The 23,369-nt window shown below is 46.5% G+C and overlaps 1 protein-coding gene across 5 annotated transcripts in view; it reads right to left on the bottom strand.

Moving 5' to 3' along the window:
* MED12L (mediator complex subunit 12L) overlaps positions 1 to 22,979 on the bottom strand; it is a 318,467-nt gene extending 295,488 nt beyond the window's left edge. For 4 of the 5 annotated variants that reach the window (XM_078070369.1, XM_078070350.1, XM_078070359.1 and 1 more), the window contains exons 1-2: positions 22,764 to 22,979; positions 21,698 to 21,921 (exon numbers count right to left, since the gene is read on the bottom strand). In XM_078070369.1, the coding sequence (XP_077926495.1) occupies positions 21,698 to 21,796 (99 nt within the window). In that variant the 5' untranslated portion in view covers positions 21,797 to 21,921; positions 22,764 to 22,979. Of the gene's footprint in view, positions 1 to 21,697; positions 22,035 to 22,763 lie in introns of those variants that run through there. The other variant, XM_078070346.1, reaches the window with a different exon arrangement.
* Between the last annotated feature and the right edge of the window lie 390 nt (positions 22,980 to 23,369).

Below are 23,369 nucleotides of genomic sequence, written 5' to 3' on the forward strand. Positions count from 1 at the left end.
ATGGATGGCATTAGAAAGTGTTATGCTAAGCAAAGTTAAGTCCGTTAGAGAAAGACAAATATCACTTGATTTCATTCATATGTGGAATTTAAGTTACAAAGGAAATGAGCAAAGGGAAAAAAAAAAAGAGAGAGAGACAAACCAAAAAACAGACTCTTAACTATAGAGAACTGATGGTCACCAGAGGGGAGGTGGGTGGCGGGACGGATGAAATAGGTGATGGATTAAGGAGTGCACTTGTGATGAGCACCAGGTGTTGTAGAGAAGTGTTGAATCACTATATTGTACAACTGAAACTAATAGTACACTATATGTTAACTAACTGGAATTTAAAATCTTTATTTTATTTTTTTTAAAGATTTATTTATTTGACAGAGAGAGACACAGCGAGAGAGGGAACACAAGCAGGGGGAGTGGGAGAGGGAGAAGCAGGCTTCCTGCTGAGCAGAGAGCCCGATGTGGGGCTCGATCCCAGGACCCTGGGATCATGACCTGAGCTGAAGGCAGATGCTTAAGGACTGAGCCACCCAGGCGCCCCCGGAATTTAAAATCTTTTAAAAAACAAAGCAAAACCCAACTATCTGCTGCACTTTAAATGTAAAGATGGGCACCTGGCTGGTTCAGTCAGGAGAGCATGCAATGCTTAATGTTGAGGTTGTAAGTTTGAGCCCCACTTTGGGCATAGAGTTTACTAAAAATAATAAAATAAAAAATAAAAATTTAAAATAAATAAATTTAAAGACGATATGTTAACAGTAAATGGATGGAAAAAGATAAATACCATGCAAACAATGAGCCTAAGAGGGCTAGAGTGGCTATATTAATATTGGACAGAGTAGAATTCAAGATAAAAAGCATTATCAAAGATAAAATAGGGCAAATCATAATGATAAAAGGGTCAATGCATCAGAAAGGCATAGCAATCATGCGCATATGTGTGCCTAACAAGAGGGACAGGAATAGCACGTATAAAGCCTGTAGGATTGGAAAAATTAAGAATGCTGTCATGCAAAAGCAGAAGGGACTCAGGTGTGACCAGAGGCTGAGCTATGGGTGGGGACAGATCACACAGGGTACTATGAACCGAGTGAAGGACTTCTGTCTTTATCATAAGAACAGTAAAGGGTTTTACGCAGAGGTGACATCATCCCATCTGAATAGGTCTGCAGTGTGGACAACCGATTGGAGTTAGGTCAGATTAAATGGGAGACTATGGGGCAAAGGGATGGGAACTAGTTAGCAGACTCTCATAAGAGTCAGGACATCAGATGATCGTAGCTAGGACCAAGATGGTGGTGACACAGGTAGAGAGGAGAGGAAATATAAAGGGCTACTTAGGAGGGCTACTCAACTGGACTTCTTGTTGAAGTGTTGGATGAAATGACAAAGGAGATTGTCAAGAAAGAACATCCCCCAGATTTCTGGGATGGTAATATCTCTTAAGATAGGGTAAGCAGGGTTAGGGGATGGTGGAGGGGGGGTTGGAAGGAAGAGGAGCAGATTACAAGTTCAGTTTTATTTTTTTTTAAAAATTTTTATTTATTTATTTGACAGAGAGAGAGAGCACAAGCAGGCAGAGTAGCAGGCAGAGGGAGAGGGAGAAGCAGACTCCCCGCTGAGCAGGGTGCCGGACATGGGGCTCGATCCCAGGACCCTGGGATCATGACCTGAGCCAAAGGCAGTTGCTTAACCAACTGAGCCACCCAGGTGCCCCACAAGTTCAGTTTTAAACATAAGTTTGAGGTAGCAAAAGAGACAAAATATTTTTATAGGCACTTAAATATACAAGTCTAGAATGCAGAGAAGTCTAGGCTGGTGCTGTAAAGTTGTGAGTTGTCTGCGTATAGGTAGTAACTGAGGCCTGGGGTGGCAGCTGAGAGCACCTAAGGAGAAGGTAAAGTGAGAAGAGACAAGGGCCTAGGAGAGACCCCACAGAAAATGCAGTACTGATTTAATGGCCAGGTAGGGGAGGAAAAGCCTTCAAGGAGACATGGCATGGCCAGAGAAGAGAGAAGGAAACCAGGAATGTTTTATCTCAGAAGCTGAGAGAAGACATGGTTTCACCAACAGAAAGATCAATATGAGTAAGTGCCGCCAGGAATGTGGCTGTCATTGTGACCTCAGTGAGGGGTGTCTCGGTGGAATGACGAAGGCAGAAGCCAGACTGGAAGGAGCAGAGGAAGTGGGAGGTGGAGGAGAAAGCACACAAGAAGCTTCTGGAAAAGTCTGGAGAAAGAGGAGAGAAATGGGAAAATGGGGTCATGGGGCAGAGGGAGATCTAAGACGGGAGGGCGTTGTGCAGGTTTTCATGGCACCAGAAAAAATTCAGGGAAGGAAATGGTGGAAGAAAACAGGAGAAAAGGGAGATGGTTGCTAGCTTAAAGTTCCTGAGAAAACCAAACCGGACACCTAGGGCCTCCTGAGCCAGGACCCAGAAGGCAAAATCTAGTCCCAGACCAACCAGGGACGTGTACAGAAGGATCCAGAGATAGACCCTGTAGGCACACTGTTATAGGTGGATATGTCAGTCCTAACCCCTGTACTGTGCATATGGCATTATTTGGAAATAGGGTCTTTGTAGAAGAACGAAGTTAAGATGAGGTCACACTGAATGAGGGTGGGTCCTAATCCAATATGGCTGGTGTCCTTACAGGAGAAAAGACCAAGGGGAGAAAGAGGCAGAACGGGAGCTGTGCTGCCAGAAGCACAGGAATGCCTGGGGCTACCAGAAGCTGGAGGAAGCAAGGAGAGATCCTCCCCTAGAGCTTCTAGGTGCGGCCCTGCCTTGAGGAGGACTTCTAGCCTCCAGAACAGTGACAATATAAATTCCCATTGTCTGAAGCTGTCCAGTCTGTGATATTTTGTTCTGCCAGCCCTGGGAAACTAAAACATACATACCCGTAGGGAAAGCGAGAGGAAAAGCACTGCTCTATCCCTCATGGCAAGACCCCCCCAGCCCCACCCCGCCACATCAGGATTCAAGCCATTTGGCAGCATCAAGAGGACCACCACTGCAGAGTCTACAATAGCTGAGAGAAGTCTACAACAGTATCACTAGGCTCTGCATAAGTGGACACCCCGGCCGGCCTCCCACACCACAGAAATAGGGACTGATTAATTTGGATCTCTTCTAATTAAGGTGTCACATAATGCCTGAGAAGTTTAAAAAAAAAAAAAAAAGGAGGGGAGGGGGGCCCCCCCATTGCTGCCAAAATGCCACCAGCCTCCTGAGGAGGGCCAAGACAGGAGCCAAACTAACTTAAGGGAGCAATACTCCCCTAAAAGGCAACCTAGCACTTCCCCCACCCCCACCAACCTCTCCGACACCAGGGCCACATTTGCATCAAAGCCACATCTGAAACTCAGCTCTTTACATCCACCCTCATCTACATTGCTATTAATATTCACCCCATCCAAACCACACCTGCAGGCCATCAATCAGAAACTGGGGGGACCTAGGGGAAACCAAAGGATATGAGCTCAACACAAAACAGCAAGTCCTTTACACCTGTACAGAGGAGCAGGCAAAAAGAGACTACAAGAAAACCATGGTAAGAATACTACCACTCGCTGGCCATTAATAAGCAGCACATTCGTGTTCATCTAAATAACCAAGTGGCTTAGACAGGACAGGTCCTCATTTTACAAGGTGAGAAACTGAGGCTGAGAGGTAGGTTAAGTGGCTATATGAGGGTAAGGCCCCCAGTAGATGCAATGTGTTCCCCAAAACAATGAGATCTTTGGGGAGACTAGTGTGGTTCCAACAAAACTACATTGGAATCCTAGCTCCCATTCCTGTGAAATGGACATACCTGCCCCCTACCTCACATGCCCGTTTTTAAAAAAAAGGTGAAAATCATGTGAGGCACTCAGCTTAGTAACCGGTACACACTACGTTGTTTTTTTTTTTTTTTTAAAGATTTTATTATTTTTAAGTAATCTCTACACCTAACATGGGGCTCGAACTCACAACCGAGACCCAAAGTCACACACTCCACCGACTGAGCCAGCCAGGTGCCCCTCACCCTAAGTATTTTAAAAATCAAATCATCATCATCATCATAATTATAGATCTTTTGTATGGCCAGCACACTTAGGCCCAAATCATACACATGACCAGGGACTCAGTAACTCTCCAATGAAGTGGTTGGGAATGTCCACCAAGGAGTTGAATACATGCAGTTTTTAGAGGTGTCAATTCTCCATTAACAGCCCTCACCCTACCCATAAGTGGCCTGGTGAGACAAGCAGTCCCTCCTTATTTTAAAGTGGGAGAGTCGGGAGGGCGCCTGGGTGGCTCAGTCGGTTAAGCGTCTGCCTTCAGCTCGGGTCATGACCTAGGATCCTGGGATTGAGTCCCACCCACACTGGACTCCTTGCTCAGTGGGAAGTCTGCTTCTCCCTCTGCCTGCTGTTCCCCCTGCTTGTGCTCGCGTGCACGCACTCTCTGACAAATAAATAAATAAAATCTTTTTTAAAATAAATAAATAAAGTGGGAGAGTCGGAGAACCTGGGTGGCTCAGCTGTTTAAGCGTCTGCCTTTGGCTCAGGTCATGATCCCTGGAGTTCCAGGATCCAGCCCCATGTCAGGCTCCCTGCTCAGTGGGGAGTCTGCTTTTCCCTCTCCCTCTGCCCCTCCCCCTGCTTCATCTCTCTCACTCTCAAATAAATAAAAAAAAATCCTTAAAAAAATAAAGTAGGAGAGTCTTTGATTCAAATTATATCTAAATATACTTAACATTTATTCCCCTTATCTAAATAATTGTACCCATTAATTCATATTCAAATCATATTCAAATGCATGTCATCTTCCAATATCAAACACCTGGATGTAGCTCTCAGAAAAACTAAGAAAACTGCCAGAGAAAAATACTTGAACTCTTAGATTTGCATGATTATAAAGGAGGAAAAGGAATGTGTCCAGTAGTCTATCCCACCCGAAATTGTATTTAAGGCAGCCTCAAAAGACAGTTTTCTCTTTAAAGCCCCCATTGCTCAGGTAAGTCACAGTCCCACACAATTCTTGCATTGCGATCACATCTCAGGTAAACTCCTCCTGTAAGTCATATTTTTCACTTAGTACTGGAATCTGCCTCCCACTGTGCTAGGTGACTTGAGGGCAGAGAACATAAACACAAGCCATGGTTTCTGTTCTCCCAAGTTAACTGTCCGGTGAAGTGACTCACACTTACCCCCTAACCTGACTTCTTTTGTTTATCCTTCTACCTCACACCTAATTACATCCCTGACCCCATCCTAGGCACACACCTGGAGGAAGGAGCGTTGTACAGTATCTACCAAAGGAACTGCAAATTCATAAAAAGGAAAACTTACTGGGTGAGAGGGATAAAATGGGTGTAGGAAAAATCCGGTGATCATCCTGCCTGCATGGAAGAGAAGGAAGAGAGACTGGGAGTTTCTCTTTTTTGTTGGTAATGGTGGCAATTTTGTTCCTTTGTTTTAGGTCAATTACTGGGAAACAGGCTACAACTTTGAGCCAAAAAAACAAATGTCCACCTCTGAAAATGTTGTCTGAAAGCTAACCTCTGTTAACATCTCTCAGACTCCATCCACCCTTTTTATTTTCAGAAGGCTTGCTCATTCCCACCTCTTCCAAGGAGCTTAGCCAACCATCCAAGCAATTCTGGTGATTAACCACCACCACAGCAGCCCGGGAGGAGGTGAAAACAGGTGTGTACTGAAGGCAAGACCTAAGGCATGGGACAAGAAGAATAAACGGAGCCTCCACAAAGACCTTCTGGCCGGTTGAGGCCAGAAGTCACAGGGTGAATGTAGAGGGGAGTCTTCATATTCACTCCCCTTGGCAATCAAGGAATTCTAGATACCCAGCATATCACTAAACAAAGCACAAAAATGTGTCACTTGGAGGTCCTCAAGCAACAGGACCTAGCATCCTAGCTGAACAGTGTCCAAGAAATCTGAGCATTTTCCACAGTCCTCTCATTGTCTTTGACCAATTTGTCACCAACTGCCGATTCTTCTCCAGTCCTACTTAAAGCCCTGATCGGTTGGGCTCTTTTACTTCAAGCTTTGGTTACTAGAGCCACCTCCCTCGCAGCCTCCCCGACTCCACTCTCTCCCCCACCAGATTTATTAGGCATGAGCTAGTGAGATAAATCCGACAGAAGGACCACGTGAGCTCCTCACCACCCCCCAGCCCAGCCTGCTGGGACTCCAAGCCTGATCTTCAGAGGCACTACACCCCTCCCTTCCCATGCACCTCACCACTCCTCCCACCTTCAGCTTTTTCTTATGAAAGGGCACAACCTGTCCCCATTCACTCAGATCCTGCCCCTCACACCCTACTCCCTCCAGTGAAACCTCCAAGCATTCCAATCCTCTCTTTTCTGAACTCATGCAGCATTTTTAGCCTCACTATATATAGAGAATAGTTAAAACACAGGCTCAGAAGTCCAACTCCAACTCCGTCATTATACAGCCAACTGACCTCAAACAAGTTAAGTAAGTCCACCCCTCCCCCACCCCATGCCTCAGTTTCTTCACATGTAAAAAGGAGATAGCAGTACCCACCTTAGAGGTGTTTGTGAGGCTGGCATAAAACCAAACCTGCAAAGCACTCAGGATAACCAACACAAACAACACTGGCTATCGTGACATAATGTGGCACCTTACACACCATACTGAATGTATGGATTAGTCCTCGATTTTAAAATAAATTGATATGTCAGTCATTTTCTAAATGTTTTGTGTGTGTCAGTGAACCAGATGTTAATTTCTTGAGCAGTGCTACTCAGAGTGTGATCCACAACTGTTACTGGCCCTCAAAAAGAAAGGTGCAAAAAGAGAGTAAGTCCTTGGAAACTTTTACAGCAATTTGACAGTGCCACTACATTCAAGCTGTATTTTCCTAGTAAGTCATTTTAATCATATTTCTATCAGTCTGCAACAGATTGAAAATTAATTTAAAAAAAAAAAAACTGATCCCTCACCACAGATATTTTGAGAAGCACTGCTCTAGAGGGACAGAAGCAGACTTCTATTTCTTTTCTACACCCCCACATCACCTAGCACAGTGGGAGGTATATGTCAAGTACTAAATAAATGAAAATATAACTTCAAAAACATTTTGATTATTTAATAATAACTTAAAAGCAAAGCTCATGTGAGTAATCAAAATGTAAATAGTATCTCCAATTCATAAAGAATCTTTTTTTTCCCAAGAGGGAGCTGCCATTTCGTCTAAAACCGACCAAGGAGTAAAAACAGTTCTGACCCCAAAAGTATTTTCCATACTGCCTACTAGCACAGCACTATGTGAAGCTTAAAAAAAAAAACAAAAACAAAAAAAACAAAAAAAACTGAACAATGTTAATATTAACCTTCCTCACAGAACTCAGGAGAAAGGTAAATTATGTAGCAATGCCTGGACATAATTTTGATAGAGCCGTCCATACCTTTATGTAAACCAGCGTCTTAGCAAAAAACTCCCAATGACACTTCAGACAAAATACCATTTTTATTAGTTCTTCATTGCTGCCAATGCCTTAAATGGTCCTAATCTCAACAACCTCATTAGATTAATCCATGAATGAAATGGCTGGAAAAGGAAAGCAGCAAATTCTACCAAATTTTAATTGACAACAAGGCAGCATTTGCATAGCTGAGCTGTGGTACGCTGGCTGTGGGCTGAAGGCTAAGTTTGTTCCCGCTGAGGAAAATCTTTGCACATTAAAACTGACTCCGAAAATGCCTGTAGAAAACTCAAGATAAACAGGGAGCCCCATATAAATCCTGCCTCCCCCTCCTCTCTCAGAGGCAGTAATCTAGAACACTATGCACAAGGTTGTCACTCCCCTGAGGACCTCAATCCCCTGGCCCCAGGCAAGTCAGTCTTGCTCAGCAGATATCCCTGCTCTCTCCAGCAGTTTTAAGCTCCACTACTCTTTCAATGCCCCCAAAAATCTACAGACATGTTCAAGTTTATAGATTCAATATACTCTCTCCTTACTGAACTATTTGCAATTTACCTGAAGATCATGTCCTATTTCCCATCTCTGTGCCTTTGCTCACACCATCTGCCCAGAGGCCCTGTCACCTGGAAAACACCCCCATTCCCGAAGACTTTTCTAATCCTACAAAAAAAAACTGACCCCTCCCTCATTTGTTCCCAACACCCCACTGAAACTTTCAACTGCCCAGTGAACAGGAGTGTCACCCCTCCAGTCACAGTCCCTCAAGGGCAGGAAGCAGGTCTTACACATCCTGGCATCCCCGTACCCCATACCAGGCTTCTAATAACCATTGGCTAAAAATGACCGTCTGGTTACCAGATCCTTTCAACACATATTTAACTTTTACTATATACCAGACTCTCTGCTGGCATCTGGTGATCAGTGGGGAATGAAAAGGACATGATCCTTGCTCCACGGAACTTATACTGGTTGGGAGACAGAGCAGATAAGAAACAAATCAAACATAAACTGCGTTGAGTGCTGAGAAGAAAACAGCACTTCGCAGAGATAAAAGAGAATAAGGCAACCAAGCAGCAGGAAGCACCTGTGCAAAGGTCCTGGGGAGAGAAAATGCTGAACTAAGAGGCCACCAATGTAGCTGGAACCTCACCCAATGTTAACCTCTCCCCTTGAGCCACTCATCACCCCATATCCATTCCCCTAACAAGTGCCCTCCTCAGAGCTCCTGCTGACAGGGTCCAGGATGTACAAGCCCTAAACAGTTCCATCCTCAGTCTGCCTGCTTCTCCGTCTCTCTGCACACTCAATAGGTATCACAGCCAGGATTTGAAATACCTATGCACATATCACACTCAAATCCAGATTTCTAGCTTCTGCTACTATTACACCCTGACCTTGAATCCTGAGAGGCATCTCAAATGGAACACATTCAGAAAGGATCTTGTTCTCTCCATCCCCACCTTCACCACCCTTTGAAAAATATTAAACAAGTTATTTTGGCCCTACGTCTGTTGGCCTTGGGACCACCATCAATCTTCCTACCCAACTCTGTGAGCCAGTGGCTCTCCAGGTCCAAGTCCTCTGTGGTTCCCAAGAACTTCCCAACAACAGATCCGTGTGAGGCCAAATTTTCTTCAGCTCTTTCAACCAAAACAACATACTGGAACAGACTGAATACAGAACTAGATGTAAGAATCTAGACATTAAAGAGATTTGCAAAAATGTAAAAACAATGCCACTCTTTTCACTAAATTTTTTTGTTTATAAAAATAGTTATTGTTCATAACAAATTTTTTTTTTTTAAAGATTTAATTTATTTGTCAGAGAGAGAGAGAGCACAAGCAGGGGGAGCAGCAGCAGAGGGAGAAGCAGGCTCCCCACTGAGCAGGGAACCCAAGGCAGAACTTGATCTCAGGACCCTGGGATCATGACCTGAGCAGAAGTCAGATGCTTAACCGACTGAGCCACCCAAGTGTCCCTAAAAAAAAACATTTTAACAAGAAACTGGTTTATTACCGTTAAATAGGTATATATTTCTAAAATTTTTCAATTTTAATTTCTAATAAAGTAAATATCAAGATATAACCAGCATAAACAAAAGCTCTACGGGATCCTCAATAATGTTTAAGATTGTGAAGAAGCCCTGAGATCACAAAGTTTGGGAACCACTGGCCTCCGCTAAAAATGTTGGTATATTCTTGTACTCCTCTCTCTCTCTTACCTCACACATCCACTTTATCAATTCTGCCACCCAAATAATCTTTCTCTTAAATCCTCTTTCTTCCCAAGCCCTTTTGGCCAAAAAAACGGGCTCCTGAAAGATATCCACATCAAATCTCAGAACCTGTAAATATTATCTTATTTTGGAAAAGGGTCTTTGCAGATGTAATTAAGTTAAAGATCTTAAGAAGAGATGATCCTGGACTACCTAGGTAGGCCCTAAAACCAGTAACAAGCGTCCGGATAAGGCACACCCCAGGAAGAGACACACAGAGAAGGTCAGGTGAAGACGGAGGCAGAAATCAGACTGAGAGGGCCCCAAAGAAGCCAAGGAAAAGCTGGAGCCAAAAAAGGCTGGAAGAGGAAGGAGGGGGTTCTCCCCTAGAGCCTCCAGAGCGCGCGCAACCCTACCAACACTGCCTTTGGACTTGCGTCCTCTGGAGCTGTGAGAGAATAAATTTCCATTGTTTTAAGCCATGTGGCTTGTGGAAACTTGTTATGGCAGCATCAAGAAACTAATACATCCATCCTCAGGCATGGAATGTCAGGGACCCGAGGCAGACAAGTCTCTTTCCCTCAATATGACCCTCAGAGCCACTTGTCCCCTCAAACTGCAAACATGAGTCACTTTAAATCTCATTCCTTGAACTTCACACCCTGGAATGGCACCTCACCAGCTCCACTATAATATCCAAATGCCTCAACACGCCTACAAAGGCCCCCATAACTCGATCCCACCTTTCTTTCCCCCTCCAGCCCAGCTCCCCGCTGCGTATCCCACACCATGCCTCAGGCCCACAGCCCAAAGCACATCCCACATTCCTTCTGGCCTTTTACACAAGCTGCTCCTTCTTCCCCAAAATTAATTTTCTTCCGCATCCTCAGCCCCATGCACTCCTACACATCCTTTAAGTCCCGGACTCAAAAATCTCCTCCTCTATCAGGTCCTGTCAAAAAAATGGGTCACTCCCTCTTATTTCCACAGGACTTTGTACATTCCTCTCAAAGAATATCCAAAACATTGTATTCCTTATTTACAAGTCTATCACTTCCTCTAGACCAGGGTTTCTCAGCCTCGGAATTACTGACATTTGAGGCCAGATAATCCTTTGTTGGGGTGCGGGGTGGGCAGGGGTGCCCTGTTCAGAGTCCTGAAGAATGTCAGAAACATTCCTGGCTTCCACCTACTAGATGCCAGGATCATCATGTATATGCACATATGTGCATACACACAGTCAGACAACCCAAATTTCTGAAAATATTGCCAATGTCCCTAAGGGGAAGGGGGAATCACCCCCAAATGAAAACCACTGCTCTCTACTGAAGTCTCTGGGGGCCCAGGACCAATGCTCCCACCATTGGTTTATTGTCACATTTACTCTCAAAAAGAAATTTTGAGTCCTAGGTTTGGGCCAGCTGCTGTGCTCAAAACCAGGGACATAGAAAATAAGTTTTAAAAGAAAAAAAAAAGAAATTTTAAGGGGCACCTGGGTGGCTCAGTCAGTTAAGCAACTGCCTTCGGCTCAGGTCATGATCCCAGGGTCCTGGGATCGAGCCCCGCATCGGGCTCCCTGCTCAGCAGGGCGTCTGCTTCCCCCTCTCCCTCTGCTGCTTCCCGTTTGTGCTTGTGTGCGTGTGCACTGTCAAATAAATTTTAAAAATAAAAATAAATTAAAGTTTCAGGTCCTATCCTCATGAAGCCACAGTTGGCAAAGGGCCTACAAGGTGCTCAATAATATTGGCTGAATGGTGGGGTGCCTGGGTGGCTCAGTCGTTAGGCGTCTGCCTTCGGCTCAGGTCATGATCTCAGGGTCCTGGGATCGAGCCCCGCATCGGGCTCCCTGCTCGGCGGGAAGCCTGCTTCTCCCTCTCCTACTCCCCCAGCTTGTGTTCCCTCTCTGGCTGTGTGTCTCTCTCTGTCAAATAAATAAATAAAATCTTAAAAAAAAAATATATTGGCTGAATGTCTGAGTTAGTTTGGCATACACATACACACACACATATATATACATATGTATACACACATATATATGTATGTATATGTGCAGTAATACTTCCCTCAAAACATGGAAAATAGGGCGCCTGGGTGGCTCAGTTAGTTAAGCATCTGCCTTCCACTCCAGTCATGATCCCAGAGTCCCAGGACGGAGTCCCGCATCGAGCTCCCTGCTCAACGGGGAGTCTGCTTCTCCCTCTGACCCTGCCCCCTCTCGTGCTCTCTTTCTCACTATCTCTATCTCAAATAAATAAATAAAAATCTTTAAAAAAAAAAAAAAAAAACATGGAAAATAAAACCCAGGGGCTAAAATTCTTCTCCTCGGGGCCATAGCATTTCATAACTAAGGGCGGGGGGGGGGGGCATTTATATAGAACACAACATGTAAGTGTTGCTCCCAGGTAGTAGGCAACTGGTACAACTTGTCTATTTGTATCTCCAAGAGAGCTATGCATAAATAAAGGGACATCTCAACCAAGAAAATTAAAACTAGATGGGATCGATCCCCAACACACAGAGCCCACAAAGGCCAATGCCAGAGCTATCTACACCAGAGGCCATAGATAGAGCTGGGAACCCTCCACCACAAAACACAAAGACAGGGTGCCTGGGTGGCTCAGTCAGTTAAGCGTCTGCCTTCGGCTCAGGTCATGATCCCGGGGTCCTGGGATCAAGTCCCGCATCGGGCTCCCTGCTCCGTGGGAAGCCTGCCTCTCTCTCTCTCTCTTTCTCTCTCTGTCTCTCTCTGTGTCTCATGAATAAATAAAATCTTAAAAAAAAAAAAAAAACACAAACACAATAGTGCCTGAGCCTTCCAGAGTCTTCTTCCCTCTGCCCAAGAGACCCCATTCAAGATTCTGGCAAGCTCAAAGATCAAATGGTGAGCTAAACAGTCCCCAGCTCTCACAGAGACACTGGGTGCCCCAAAATGCAGAGAAATTGTCACTGCCAGGACAAGGCGAGGGTGTTTACCAGAAGCAGAGGCTGTGTACAGAGGGGAGGCCAAGTAAAGTTGCAAGAACAAATCAGGGCACACAAGTGCTTGACCCAGATCTGCCTAACAAGTCACTTTAACCTCTCTGGGACTCCATTTCCTTTTGTACTAAATGAGAACAACGCATCTTTAAAGTTCCCTTCTAGCTCTAAACATTCCTGGTTTCCCCCAAAACTGGTACAGACCCATAGAATTTTCCTCTCCAAACAAAACACGTCAGGGCTCTTCCTTCCTTCCCACCTAAACCCTTTCTGACAGAAATGGAAATAAAGCCATTTCCATTTCCTCTAAGTTTTTTTTTTATTTTAAAGATTTTATTTATTTATTTGACAGAGAGAGAGAGAGAGAACAGAAGCTGGGGGAGGGGCAGAGGGAGAAGCAGACTCCCCCCTGAGCAGATAGCCCCATGCAGGACTCGATCCCAGCACCCTGGGATCATGACCTGAGCCCAAGGCAGACGCTTAACTGACTGAGCCATCCAGGTGCCCTCCTCTAAGCTTCCGATGGGCACTGGGCAGAATTTACTGACTGACAGACAAGATTAAGGTGCTTTCTGTCTCTTGCTGTATACCCATTTAACCAGAGAGTAGGAGAGTTCTGGAATGTGCATTCTCTGGAAAGGGGAGGGGAAAAGGAAAAAAAAAAAAAAGGAAGGGCTCATGCTGTGATGATTTCAGGTGCCAATATATAAATGAAAAGTACCATAACAGGAGGGCTCCCTGCTCAGCGGGGAATCTGCTTCTCCCTCTCCCGCTGCCCCTCCCCTGGCTTGTGTTTTCGCTCTGTCAAATAAACAAATAAAATCTTAAAAAAAAAAAAAAAAAAAGAGAAAGAAAGAAAGAAAAGTACCATGACAACATCAGAATGCTTTCAGCTACAGGAAATTGACAACTGGCCCAAAATGGCTTCAACCACATGGACATCTACTGTTTATTTCACGAGTCCAGGGAGAGGTGGTCCTAAGGTCAGTTCAGTAGCTTAATTTTCATAAAGCCACTGAATTGCCTCCTCTTGTGTTGGCTTTTCACTCACAGGCTTGTTGCCTCATGGGCACAAGATGGATGCCCTAGCTCCAACTATCATATCCTCTAATTACTTTTCCTAGATAGATAGATAGAAAACTAAGGAGCTATCAGGGCATTAAGAGAGGGCTTTCTTCTCCTGTGCCTGCACTTTTTTCAGTGAGAAAAAATTCTTCAGAAGTCCTAAGGTAGACTTCCAGTAAAGCTCTTTAGCCAGAATGAAGTCATATGCTCACTGCGAGCTGCAAGAGAGGTTACCTAACCTAATTGACAGTCTGGCTTTGAAAAAAATTTTTTGTGGGAAGCAGGTAAGGGAATCCTGGGATAAGAACAACAGTCAAGTAGTGAACAAAGTGCCACATACACCTATACCCAGTAGTGTGCTGGTAAATGTTTAACAACTAGCTTTAAAAAAAAAAAAAAGAACCTAATTTATAGCGCTTGCCCATTTCCTTGGTGTAAATACTCCCATTATGCCACAGTTCAAGACACCAAAATGATATGAACCAGCAGACAAAATTCTCAGAACCTGAATAATCAGTTGGTTCATACCTGCTCTAGCACACCACTGAATTTATACCTCACATTGGGTAACAATTTAAGTTTACAATGCTCCCTCACATTCAAAGCAGTCTAGATGATTAGGTATTCTTCCCAACTTGTAGGTGAGAAAAAGGACACAGCACCCCAAATCACACAGTGCAAGTGGCAGAGCTGGACTGCTCACGTAACAGCCCTAACCCCAACCTCACCACACTTCTGGTGGCATCAGGTGCATACATGTCTATCCCTACACCCTACCCGATCCCTCTGTCTACTACCCAGCTAAAGGGGTTCTAGCTTAGTTTGGAACCAACAACAAAGACCCATTCCTGCAAACTCAACCAGAATTACCTAATAATTATTCTTTAAGTCATTTCCTCCAATGACAATAGTAGTGCACAAGTATTTTTACAGCTTGGAATAAAGATTAGTACAAAAAGAAAACAATCAGTCCCAATCCCATCCTTGAGAGATAAGAGTTGTTTGCATGTGGTTGATAAGCCCTCCAGATTATGAAGGCGTCTATTATTTTTTTTAGGTAAAAATCATGCTATTTTGTAATATGATAACATTTTTATTATGTAGACTTCCCTAAACAAAGAAATCCAGAGGACAGTATAATGAACTTTCTTGTCACCACCACCAGCTTCAGACATTATCTAAAGACAATTAAAAGTGTTTCCATGTTCCCTTCTCTGTGAGGAATGTGCAGGAGGTAGGCACCTCCCTCTACACTGCCCTTGGACTTCTTCCCTCCACGTGGCTTGCCCCACTCAGACTGAGGTTAGCTCTTCTCCAGGCTAAGTCAGCCAGTTCCTTTCACTCTGCTCAGAGCACACTGCTAAAGAGAACCTTTAATCGTGTTCATTCTTACGGACCCCTCCAACTTCTCTACTCCCTGCCTAGTCTGTCAAGAAGCCTCACAAGTGGGGTTCAGAACTTCAGTAAAGGAGAACCCCAGAGCACATCACAATTCTTGGGAGCTTCCACGTGCACTTCCTCCATCCTACTTCTGCTACATTCTCACGTGTATGCGCACACACCCCCAAGAGGTGCGGGCTGAACGAACATCCTAGGATTCTGTTCACCCCGTCCTACCTGGTGCTCACCCAACACAGTATGCCTTCCAGACTTCACTCCGTGGTCTTCTAACTTCCTAAAGGATCACATTTCATCACCACAGTTGCCAGCCTAAGTGAAAAACACAACAGGCTAACGGACAGCGGCCGTACCCCAAATCAACAGCTTTACGTGAGTCCCCAAAGAGCCCAGTTGAGATCCCAGGCCCGCAGTCAAACAGAAAACTCCACTGCCCTGAACAAGTCCAAAAAACATCCTCATGGGACAAAGCAAGACCTGCTCCCCGAAGCCCCAGTTTAGCCAAGTGCACACAGGAGGGAGCTGTGGCTATTTCAATAGCAAGGCAGGGCATTCTATTCTACTATAAACCATGAACAGCTGATAGAAAACAAGCCTATTCTGGGAACCATGGTTATTAGAACAGAACTTCAGGGGGGAAGGTAGCTAACTCATTTGCACTATTTTGTACCAAAAGGTACTAATACTTCAAATGGTATATCTGTTTAAAGATTTTAATACATCAAATGTGGGAAGCGGGTAGGAAATAAGGGGGAGTCTGGTTTACAACATTTTCTAAAGATAAAGACAAACTAAAGCCATTGCTCTCAAACTTCGTATATTTAGGAATCACCTGAAAAGCTTGTTTGAAGTGCAAATTCCTCAGCCTCCTTCCCAGAACTTCTGACTCAGCAAGTCTGAGGTGGGCCATTATATCTCCAGGTTTAACAAGCATCTTTGACGATTCTGCTGCAGGTGTTAGCAGACCCTGAGAAATGACAACCACTTGGGTTTCTACTCCTTGGCCACAAAGTTTGGGTAGCAACATTTCTGTGAGCAGCAGGAAGAAGCAGGGCCTTTGACCCAGTGTTTCCTACACTGATTCTGGCCTAAGAGTCTCATGAGACAAAAGTTAAACATACAGATGTTCCTCCCAGAACACTGGTATTCACGGAGGTCTATGATGGGCCCAGGAGCCAGCCAATTAATCTCAAGAGGACAATTTTCCCCGTTCTCTTCCGGTCCCCCAGGCAACTGGTCAACCCGTCCTCTCTTCCCAGGCAACTTTATCAACATCCTCCCTCCCAAAGATTATAAAGAAACAAATTTTCACCTCCCCTCACCCCACCTCCCCAGCTGTCTCTAAAATAACCGTTTACTGTGTTTTAAGAGTTTTACATGCTAACAAGAAAACTAACAGACTTTGCCAAAATAAAACAAGCATTGGGGCAGTTAGATGTTATAAATACAACTGCTCATTAAGAGTTCTTTCTGCATTTTATTAATTTCTGCAAGAACTATTTACTGAGCACCTAGTCTAATCCCAGGCACTAGGCAGCTCAAAACTGTGACCAGCACAGACAAGCCCCTGTTCTCATGCAGTTTACATTCTAGTGTGGAAAACCATGGAGAAAATCAGCAACCATTTCAGTGACCAGCACTGCCAAAACCTATTAACACAAGATAATGAGCTAGCAAGGATAAGGAAAGATGGGTTACAAGGAAGGCTTTCTTGAGAGGGAGTCTCTAAGAGCCAAATGACAGGAAACATGCCTACAGGGGCAGTCAGGGACAGGAACATAGACACAAAGAGCTGAGCCTACTGGAAAGAGAGAGAAGTGGCCACTGGTCCTACCGCACAGCCCGAAAGGGAATGAGCAGCAAGTCTGGAAGGGATCACTCAAATTCCAGAGGCCAGATCTCAAAGACAGGGTCTTATGGATATTATAAATACAACTGGAAGTCCTGGGACCCTTTAACAACGGAGGGGTTATCCCAATAGTAGTTACCTGAACAGAGCACTGTCTGTGTGCCAGACATGGTTCAAATCTCATTTCATCTTTCCAGCAACCCATGTGGTAGGAACAAATATGAACCCCATTCCACAAGTGAGATCTGAGTCAAAAAGGCAGTAAGTGATGAAGCCAGAACTCAAAGCCAGGTGGTCTGGCTACCGGTGGTGGTTGTGGACGTGAACAAGGGCCAGATGGTAGGGCCGTGAAGGCCCAGGTAAGGAATCTGTTATTCCAAGTGTAATAGAAAGCCATTAGAGGGGGGCTGAGACTTCCTAACTCATTCCCTTTGATCTGAGCTAAGAGAGGGCACAGCTTCTGGGAAAAGCCCACCACACCCTCACTGAGTTGGCTGCTAAACCAAACTACTGCCAACTCAGCCATATACAGATGCCTAGAGCTGCCCTACCTACATCAGGCAGAACTCTCTAGCGTCTACAGAACTGGATGCCTTCTCTCTAGGTCAGGGACCTTAAAGTGGGGCCCTGGACCAGCAGCCATCAGATCACCAGGCATCTTGTTAGAAATGCAAATTATGGGGCCCTGGCTCATAACTACTGAATCTGAAAAACCATTTGTTTTTAACAAGCTCTACAGGTGATATAGGTCAAGTTTGAGAACACCTGTCTGGGTTATCCACATGCAGACACAACCACCACCATCACTACCCCACCCACCTTCTCCAACCCCCACCCCCACTCCTTCCACTACCCTCCCAAGGTTTACTGGACTTGTCCTTGGGCAGCCTCTGCGCTGCACACCCAGCCATCCATCCCCTCTACTGGTGGGACTCTCGGCTGGAAATCTCATTATTGGCCCAAACTATTTTTCTAACTAATTTAACTTCCTGAAAATATTTATTATTCACCTGTTTAGGCCTCTTCTACCCTAGGGTAAACTCCTCTTCCTTCCTACTTCTAGGGTTTAACTTTCAGCCTTGTCACCTCCAAGGTTGGATGTCAAGGATAATTTCTGCCTTAACCTAGACTTTCCCTAACACCCTTCAATCACCAGATTTCCTCTTTTTATTCATTCATTCCCACTTTCATTCATACATTCCAACAAGTATTCATGCCCTCAGCATCCCAAGAACTAACTACACTAGGTGGCAGGTACTTTAGTGATGCCTAAAAACAGCGCTCATCCCTGCTCTCTCACAAAACTGACCCTTTAGTGGGAGATGGCAGCATGCAAATAAATACAAAATTACAAATTATATGGTTATACTAGAAAGACCTCTGAGAAGGTCGCTGGGCTGAGACCTGAAGGATAAAGAGACAGGCCCTGACAGTATTTGGGTGTTGAATCCATGCCAGACTCTAGTCAGTCTAAATGCTTTATATGCATTACTCATGTACTGTTCCAATAGCCTGATGGAACTACAAGAGCGGATACTGAGGGATGGGGAGAATAAGGATATATAAACAGGAGAGCCAAGTTTCAAACCCAGGCAGACTGGCTCCAGAGCTACCCTCTTCACCACAGACTAAGGTGAGAAAAGTGGGGTGAAATGGATAGGCAGACAAGTGTCCAGGCAGACAGATCAGCATGTATAGAAGCCCAGGGGCAGAGAAAAGTCAGCCTGAAGCAGAAAGGAAGTCAAGCATATTAGTGAAACTGGGGAGCAGTGGACGGATTGGAAATATATGTGGGAACTGGACCAGACAAGATATCCTGAAACATGTATTATGGAGTACAAGGAATAAGGGGAAATCAAGGGTGACTCTCAGTTTTCTGATTCTGTTTTCAAGGCTTGAGGACAGTCAGAAGACAAAGTATTATAACACAATATATTAAAAAAAAAAAAAATCCCGTTGAGTGCTAATGCACAGGCAAGTTCTCAAAAAGAATACAGTCAATTGATCAAGCAGGTTAAAGTTTCCAGCTCTCCCCACCCTCCCCTCCTTCTCCATAGGGGATCTTCATTCAAGGGTTCCAGCCTAACTCCCAGGAGCTGTTTTCCAGGATGCTACTAGCACTGGCTAACAATAATAAGAATCACAGCTATAGTAATAAGAATAGCTTCCACCAGGAGGAGGGTTTTTCTCACACAAATGTAATGCTTTCAAACCAGGGTTCTCAAAATTTTCTGAATAGAACAATTATACTAATTTACAAATGAGAAGTTGTGCAACTTGCCCAAGGCCACACAACTGCAAAGAGGCTGAACCAGAATCCAAATCCAGGTCTGCCCAATTTCAAAGCCCATACTTCCTCCATTAAATCAGCATTTCCCATAATGTGGGACAAAGATCTGTGATGGAACACAACAATGGTTTTAAATGCACAGATAAACTTTTTAAAGTTTTAATAGTTACAGTCTGGTTTTATTATGTATAGCCCTCTGTGCGTGTAATATCAGCTAGATAAAAATTTTATACATACACACAATCGGATTCTAACTTTTGCATTACATGTGTATATGTGAATCCATGACTTCATGTGTATTGCTGCCTAGGAAACAAAGTTTCTTAAAAGTTAAAGAAAACATTAGAATAAAAGTACAGGTGATACAGGGAGAGGGGAGAACTCAAGGCAGAACATAAATAACTGAAGCTTGTGAAACACTGCTCACCACACCACCACCCAAGAACAGCCAAGCACCTGTTCCATATTGTACTCAAATTTGGCTACAGTCACACGTAACTTTGTGCTCCAGAGGGATGAAATATTGGCTGCCTTGGGGGATAGGGAATAGCAGAACAACACAATTTAGCATAAATCCTTCTTAACACAGTATTGGTCTTGACATAAATACTGGTTTGGTGGTCCAAATCCTCTGCTTCTTTATCACACACTTTAAGTCAGGTAAAGCTTTCTTGGGCCTCAGTTTCCCTTTGTCAAAAGGAAGTTATATAAAATAGGCTCTAAGGTCACTTCCAGTTTTAGAATTCTGTAAACTGTTGCAAAATCCTAAAATCCAAAATTATTTTTTCCAATCGGAGAGGCCCCAATCCTGAATGAGTGTTGACCTGAGGAATAAACACTAAATAAGCCCACATGGCAACCCAAACGACCATCCCGTAACTAGGGAGATGCTATTAATTACACTTCCCTCTGGAAAATGTGGTAAGACATTAAAAGATGAGAAAGATGAGCCAATCAGTATCCTTGTCCCCACCAAAACTTTTAAAAATTTCCTGACACTAATTTTTAAGTTACTAACTTTGTTACAGTGGGTCGTTCGGGTCTGTTATTTCTAGTCCTTAACAATTCACTTTAATCTGGGTGGAAATAGCCCAGAGAGAAATAGGTGGGGAAGAAATCTGCAAGATCTCATCAATCCATCCTCATGTTAAGCCTCAACTGAGAACCACCTGTAAAACCTTCCCCGCTTCAATCTGAATTACTCCACGGATGCTCAAACACGTTTATGTGCCTAAGCCTCTAAAAGGAATGAATTGCCACTCCTTAATTTTTAAAAACATTAACAGAAGTTTAACCAAAACAAGCATTCTTCCTCTATTACTGAAATAGATAGCTTTATCAAAAGGGAAGTCTTAAGGACCCCTCCTGCCTTCTTTACAAAGTCCTTTCTGTGATGTCAGTGGGCCTCCAAACTTTTAATAGAGAGTTTTTAAATTCCCAGCAAGAAGTTGTGCAATGTGCTCACTTCGTTTTTTTGCTGAAGAAAACAAGAGGATGGGTGGGCTGCAGCTGGCAAACTCAGAAAGCACAGCTGGGTAGCAGGTGATCTTAAAAAAAAAAAAAAAGAAAAGAAAAAGAGGCAAATCCCTGGGCAAATTGTGTAGCCAAGGGTGATCATTATAACTGGAGAGTTGTTACATAATTACTTCTTAACTACTGACAAACACATAAATCGCTATAAAATGCCATGGTTCCTCTAGACATTGAAGCTAGTGTACCTAAGGCAAGAGTCAAGCTTTCTCCAATTTCATTCAAAGAAATAAGCAATCTCGGGACTTATTTCCCTTCCAAGGTAACCCATCTGCTTTTACATATACAAAACAGCCTCCAGCAATTAAACCAATCGCCTCTAGGGACGAAAATCAGGCTCCCATTAATATTGATTTTTTTTTAAAGGGAAAAGGGGATACAGAAATAAGTACGTTCAAAGAGCTAAATATTTATCACCTCGATAAAAACGACTTCCACTCCAAACTGGAAAATTTTAACAGAAAAGGTCTCCCCCTCACCCCACCCCCCGTCCCTGCTCAGCTGGCGCAAAACGTAAGACCTGTGTCGGATGCACTGCATTCCAACATTTTTCAAAAAGTTTACGAGGATTTACCGAAGCAGCGGGGAGAAAAATAAAGCAGGCAGAAGCGGGGGAGAGCAAGCAAGAGGGTTTCGGCAAAGAGGCACCCGGTGAAGCAGCCGGCAGCGCCGTGCAAGGCCCGGTAACGGGGAAGCGACCCGGCACCCGGAGAGCGAGCACCCCAGTGGAGCGCAGAGACTGACAGCCGCTGGGTCTCCGCCGCCGGGGGTCCCCTAGCCCCCCAGCCCGGTCACCGCCGCCTGGCCCCCTCCCGAGCCCTCTCCCCGCAGCGCCGGCGATGCCCGCTGGGCCAACTTGGCCCCGGGTCCGCGCTGCGGAGCGCGGCCCCAGCTGCGGGGGAGGCCGCCGGCGCCCTTACCTCCTTCTGCTTGGGGTCCTGCGGGTAGACGTCGGGCGGCCCGAGCCGGGGGCGTTTCAGCGGTCTCTGCTCATAGCTGAGAAGCCCGAAGGCGGCCATGATCTCTCATGTTAACCGGCGAAATGAATGAGAGTTGGAGCTGGAGCAGCCGCCTCTGAGCACCAGGGAGCAGCACTTTGCAGACAGACTCCCTCTCTCCCCCTCCTCGCTCGCTCACTGTGGCGCTGCAGGCAGGAATAAAGCAGGTTGGATGCAGCCGCTGCCCGGCACGCAGACACGCACTGATGGGGGCAGTCTTCGCCGGGCACCCGGCTGCGCTTCAGCCCCGGGACGCACCGCTCCGGTGGCGGCGGCGGAGGAGCTGGAGGTCCGCCTGGGTCTCCCGCGGCGCCAGCCTCCCGTCCCCCCCCAACCCTGTCCCCAGGGGGAGGAGCAGCTGATGGGAACGTGTGACTTTTTTCACCAATGGACCCAAACCCACCCCAGCCGGACAGGGGGTGGGGGAGGGGTACGGGGGGGGGGAAAAAACTTTTCTTGGCGCCTAGGCGGGTGGCTCAAGTGCTCACCCAAGGTGAGGGTGGCCCTCCAGCCCGGGGAAGAGACTGCGGAGAAGCCCGCCCCCGCCCCTCTTCCACGGCAGGGATCCTTCCCGCGCCGCCACGCGCCCCGCAGACCCCGCCACCTGGGCGCGGACCCGGCCGGGGCGGAGGGAGAGAGGCCTGGGGGCGGGGGGGGCAGGGATGCGGACGGGGAGAAGCGGCCGGTGCCTCCTAGACGCCTGCCGGGCTCCGGTGGCGCATCCGAGGCTCCGGTCCCCTCGGCGGCTCCGGGCAGGCGCCAAGGCGCGCTGCTGGCGGTCGCGGCGGCTGGAGGGGGCCGTGCTCACGGTGGCGCGGGGCCGATTTAACCCTTTGCTGCCCCTCCGAGGCTGGGGGAAAAGGGGGAGGAGGGCTGGCTGTGAGCGCCGACGGGGGCAGCCAGCCCGCGGACGTCTCGGACTCCTCCAGCCCGCCGCCTCCCCCGGGCCGCAGCTCCTCCTCCCACCCCCACCCCCCTAACAGTTTACCTGTTGGTCCCCGGCTAGTGGGCAGGGGCCGGCGGCGGCGGCGGCGGCACTCGGGCGGCCACAGCCTCCATGATTCGGGCTGGGATGGGGGGGGATTGGATTGGATTTTATTTGTGAGGTATCAGTCTCGTCCAGGCGAGCTCCGGGGATACCGCGAAGTTTGCCACTGTCTGGGGGCGGCGGGCGACGCCGGCTCGCCGCCGCCGGCGTTCTCGCCCCCACGGCCCGGGAGCGCGAGCTTCCGAGTTGGCGGACGGCGGCGCGGCGGCCGCACTGAGCATGCCCAGCTCGGCGGCCGGACCGCGGAGGAGTTGGCTGCGAGCGCGCTCCGATCCGCCTCTCCGGGTTTTCGCAGCCGCAGAGCGCGCAGCCCGCGGGCCCCGGCGCCGGGGTTGGTCCTGGGGTGAAACTGGGCTAGGGAGGGGGCGCCCGCAGGACCCCTCTCCCGGCCGCGGGCCGCGCTGTCCGCCTCGACCTCTCCTCGGGGTCGCTGTCCCGGTGGCCTGGGCCGGAAACCTCACCTGCGCCGGGCGTGTGGAGGGAGGGAGGCGATCCTCCAGGGGAGACCTTGGTCATCCAACCCACCCGTGCTCCTCGCTCGCTTCG

This window comes from Halichoerus grypus, chromosome 1 (assembly GCF_964656455.1).
Source record: "Halichoerus grypus chromosome 1, mHalGry1.hap1.1, whole genome shotgun sequence".
Lineage (NCBI taxonomy): Eukaryota > Metazoa > Chordata > Mammalia > Carnivora > Phocidae > Halichoerus > Halichoerus grypus.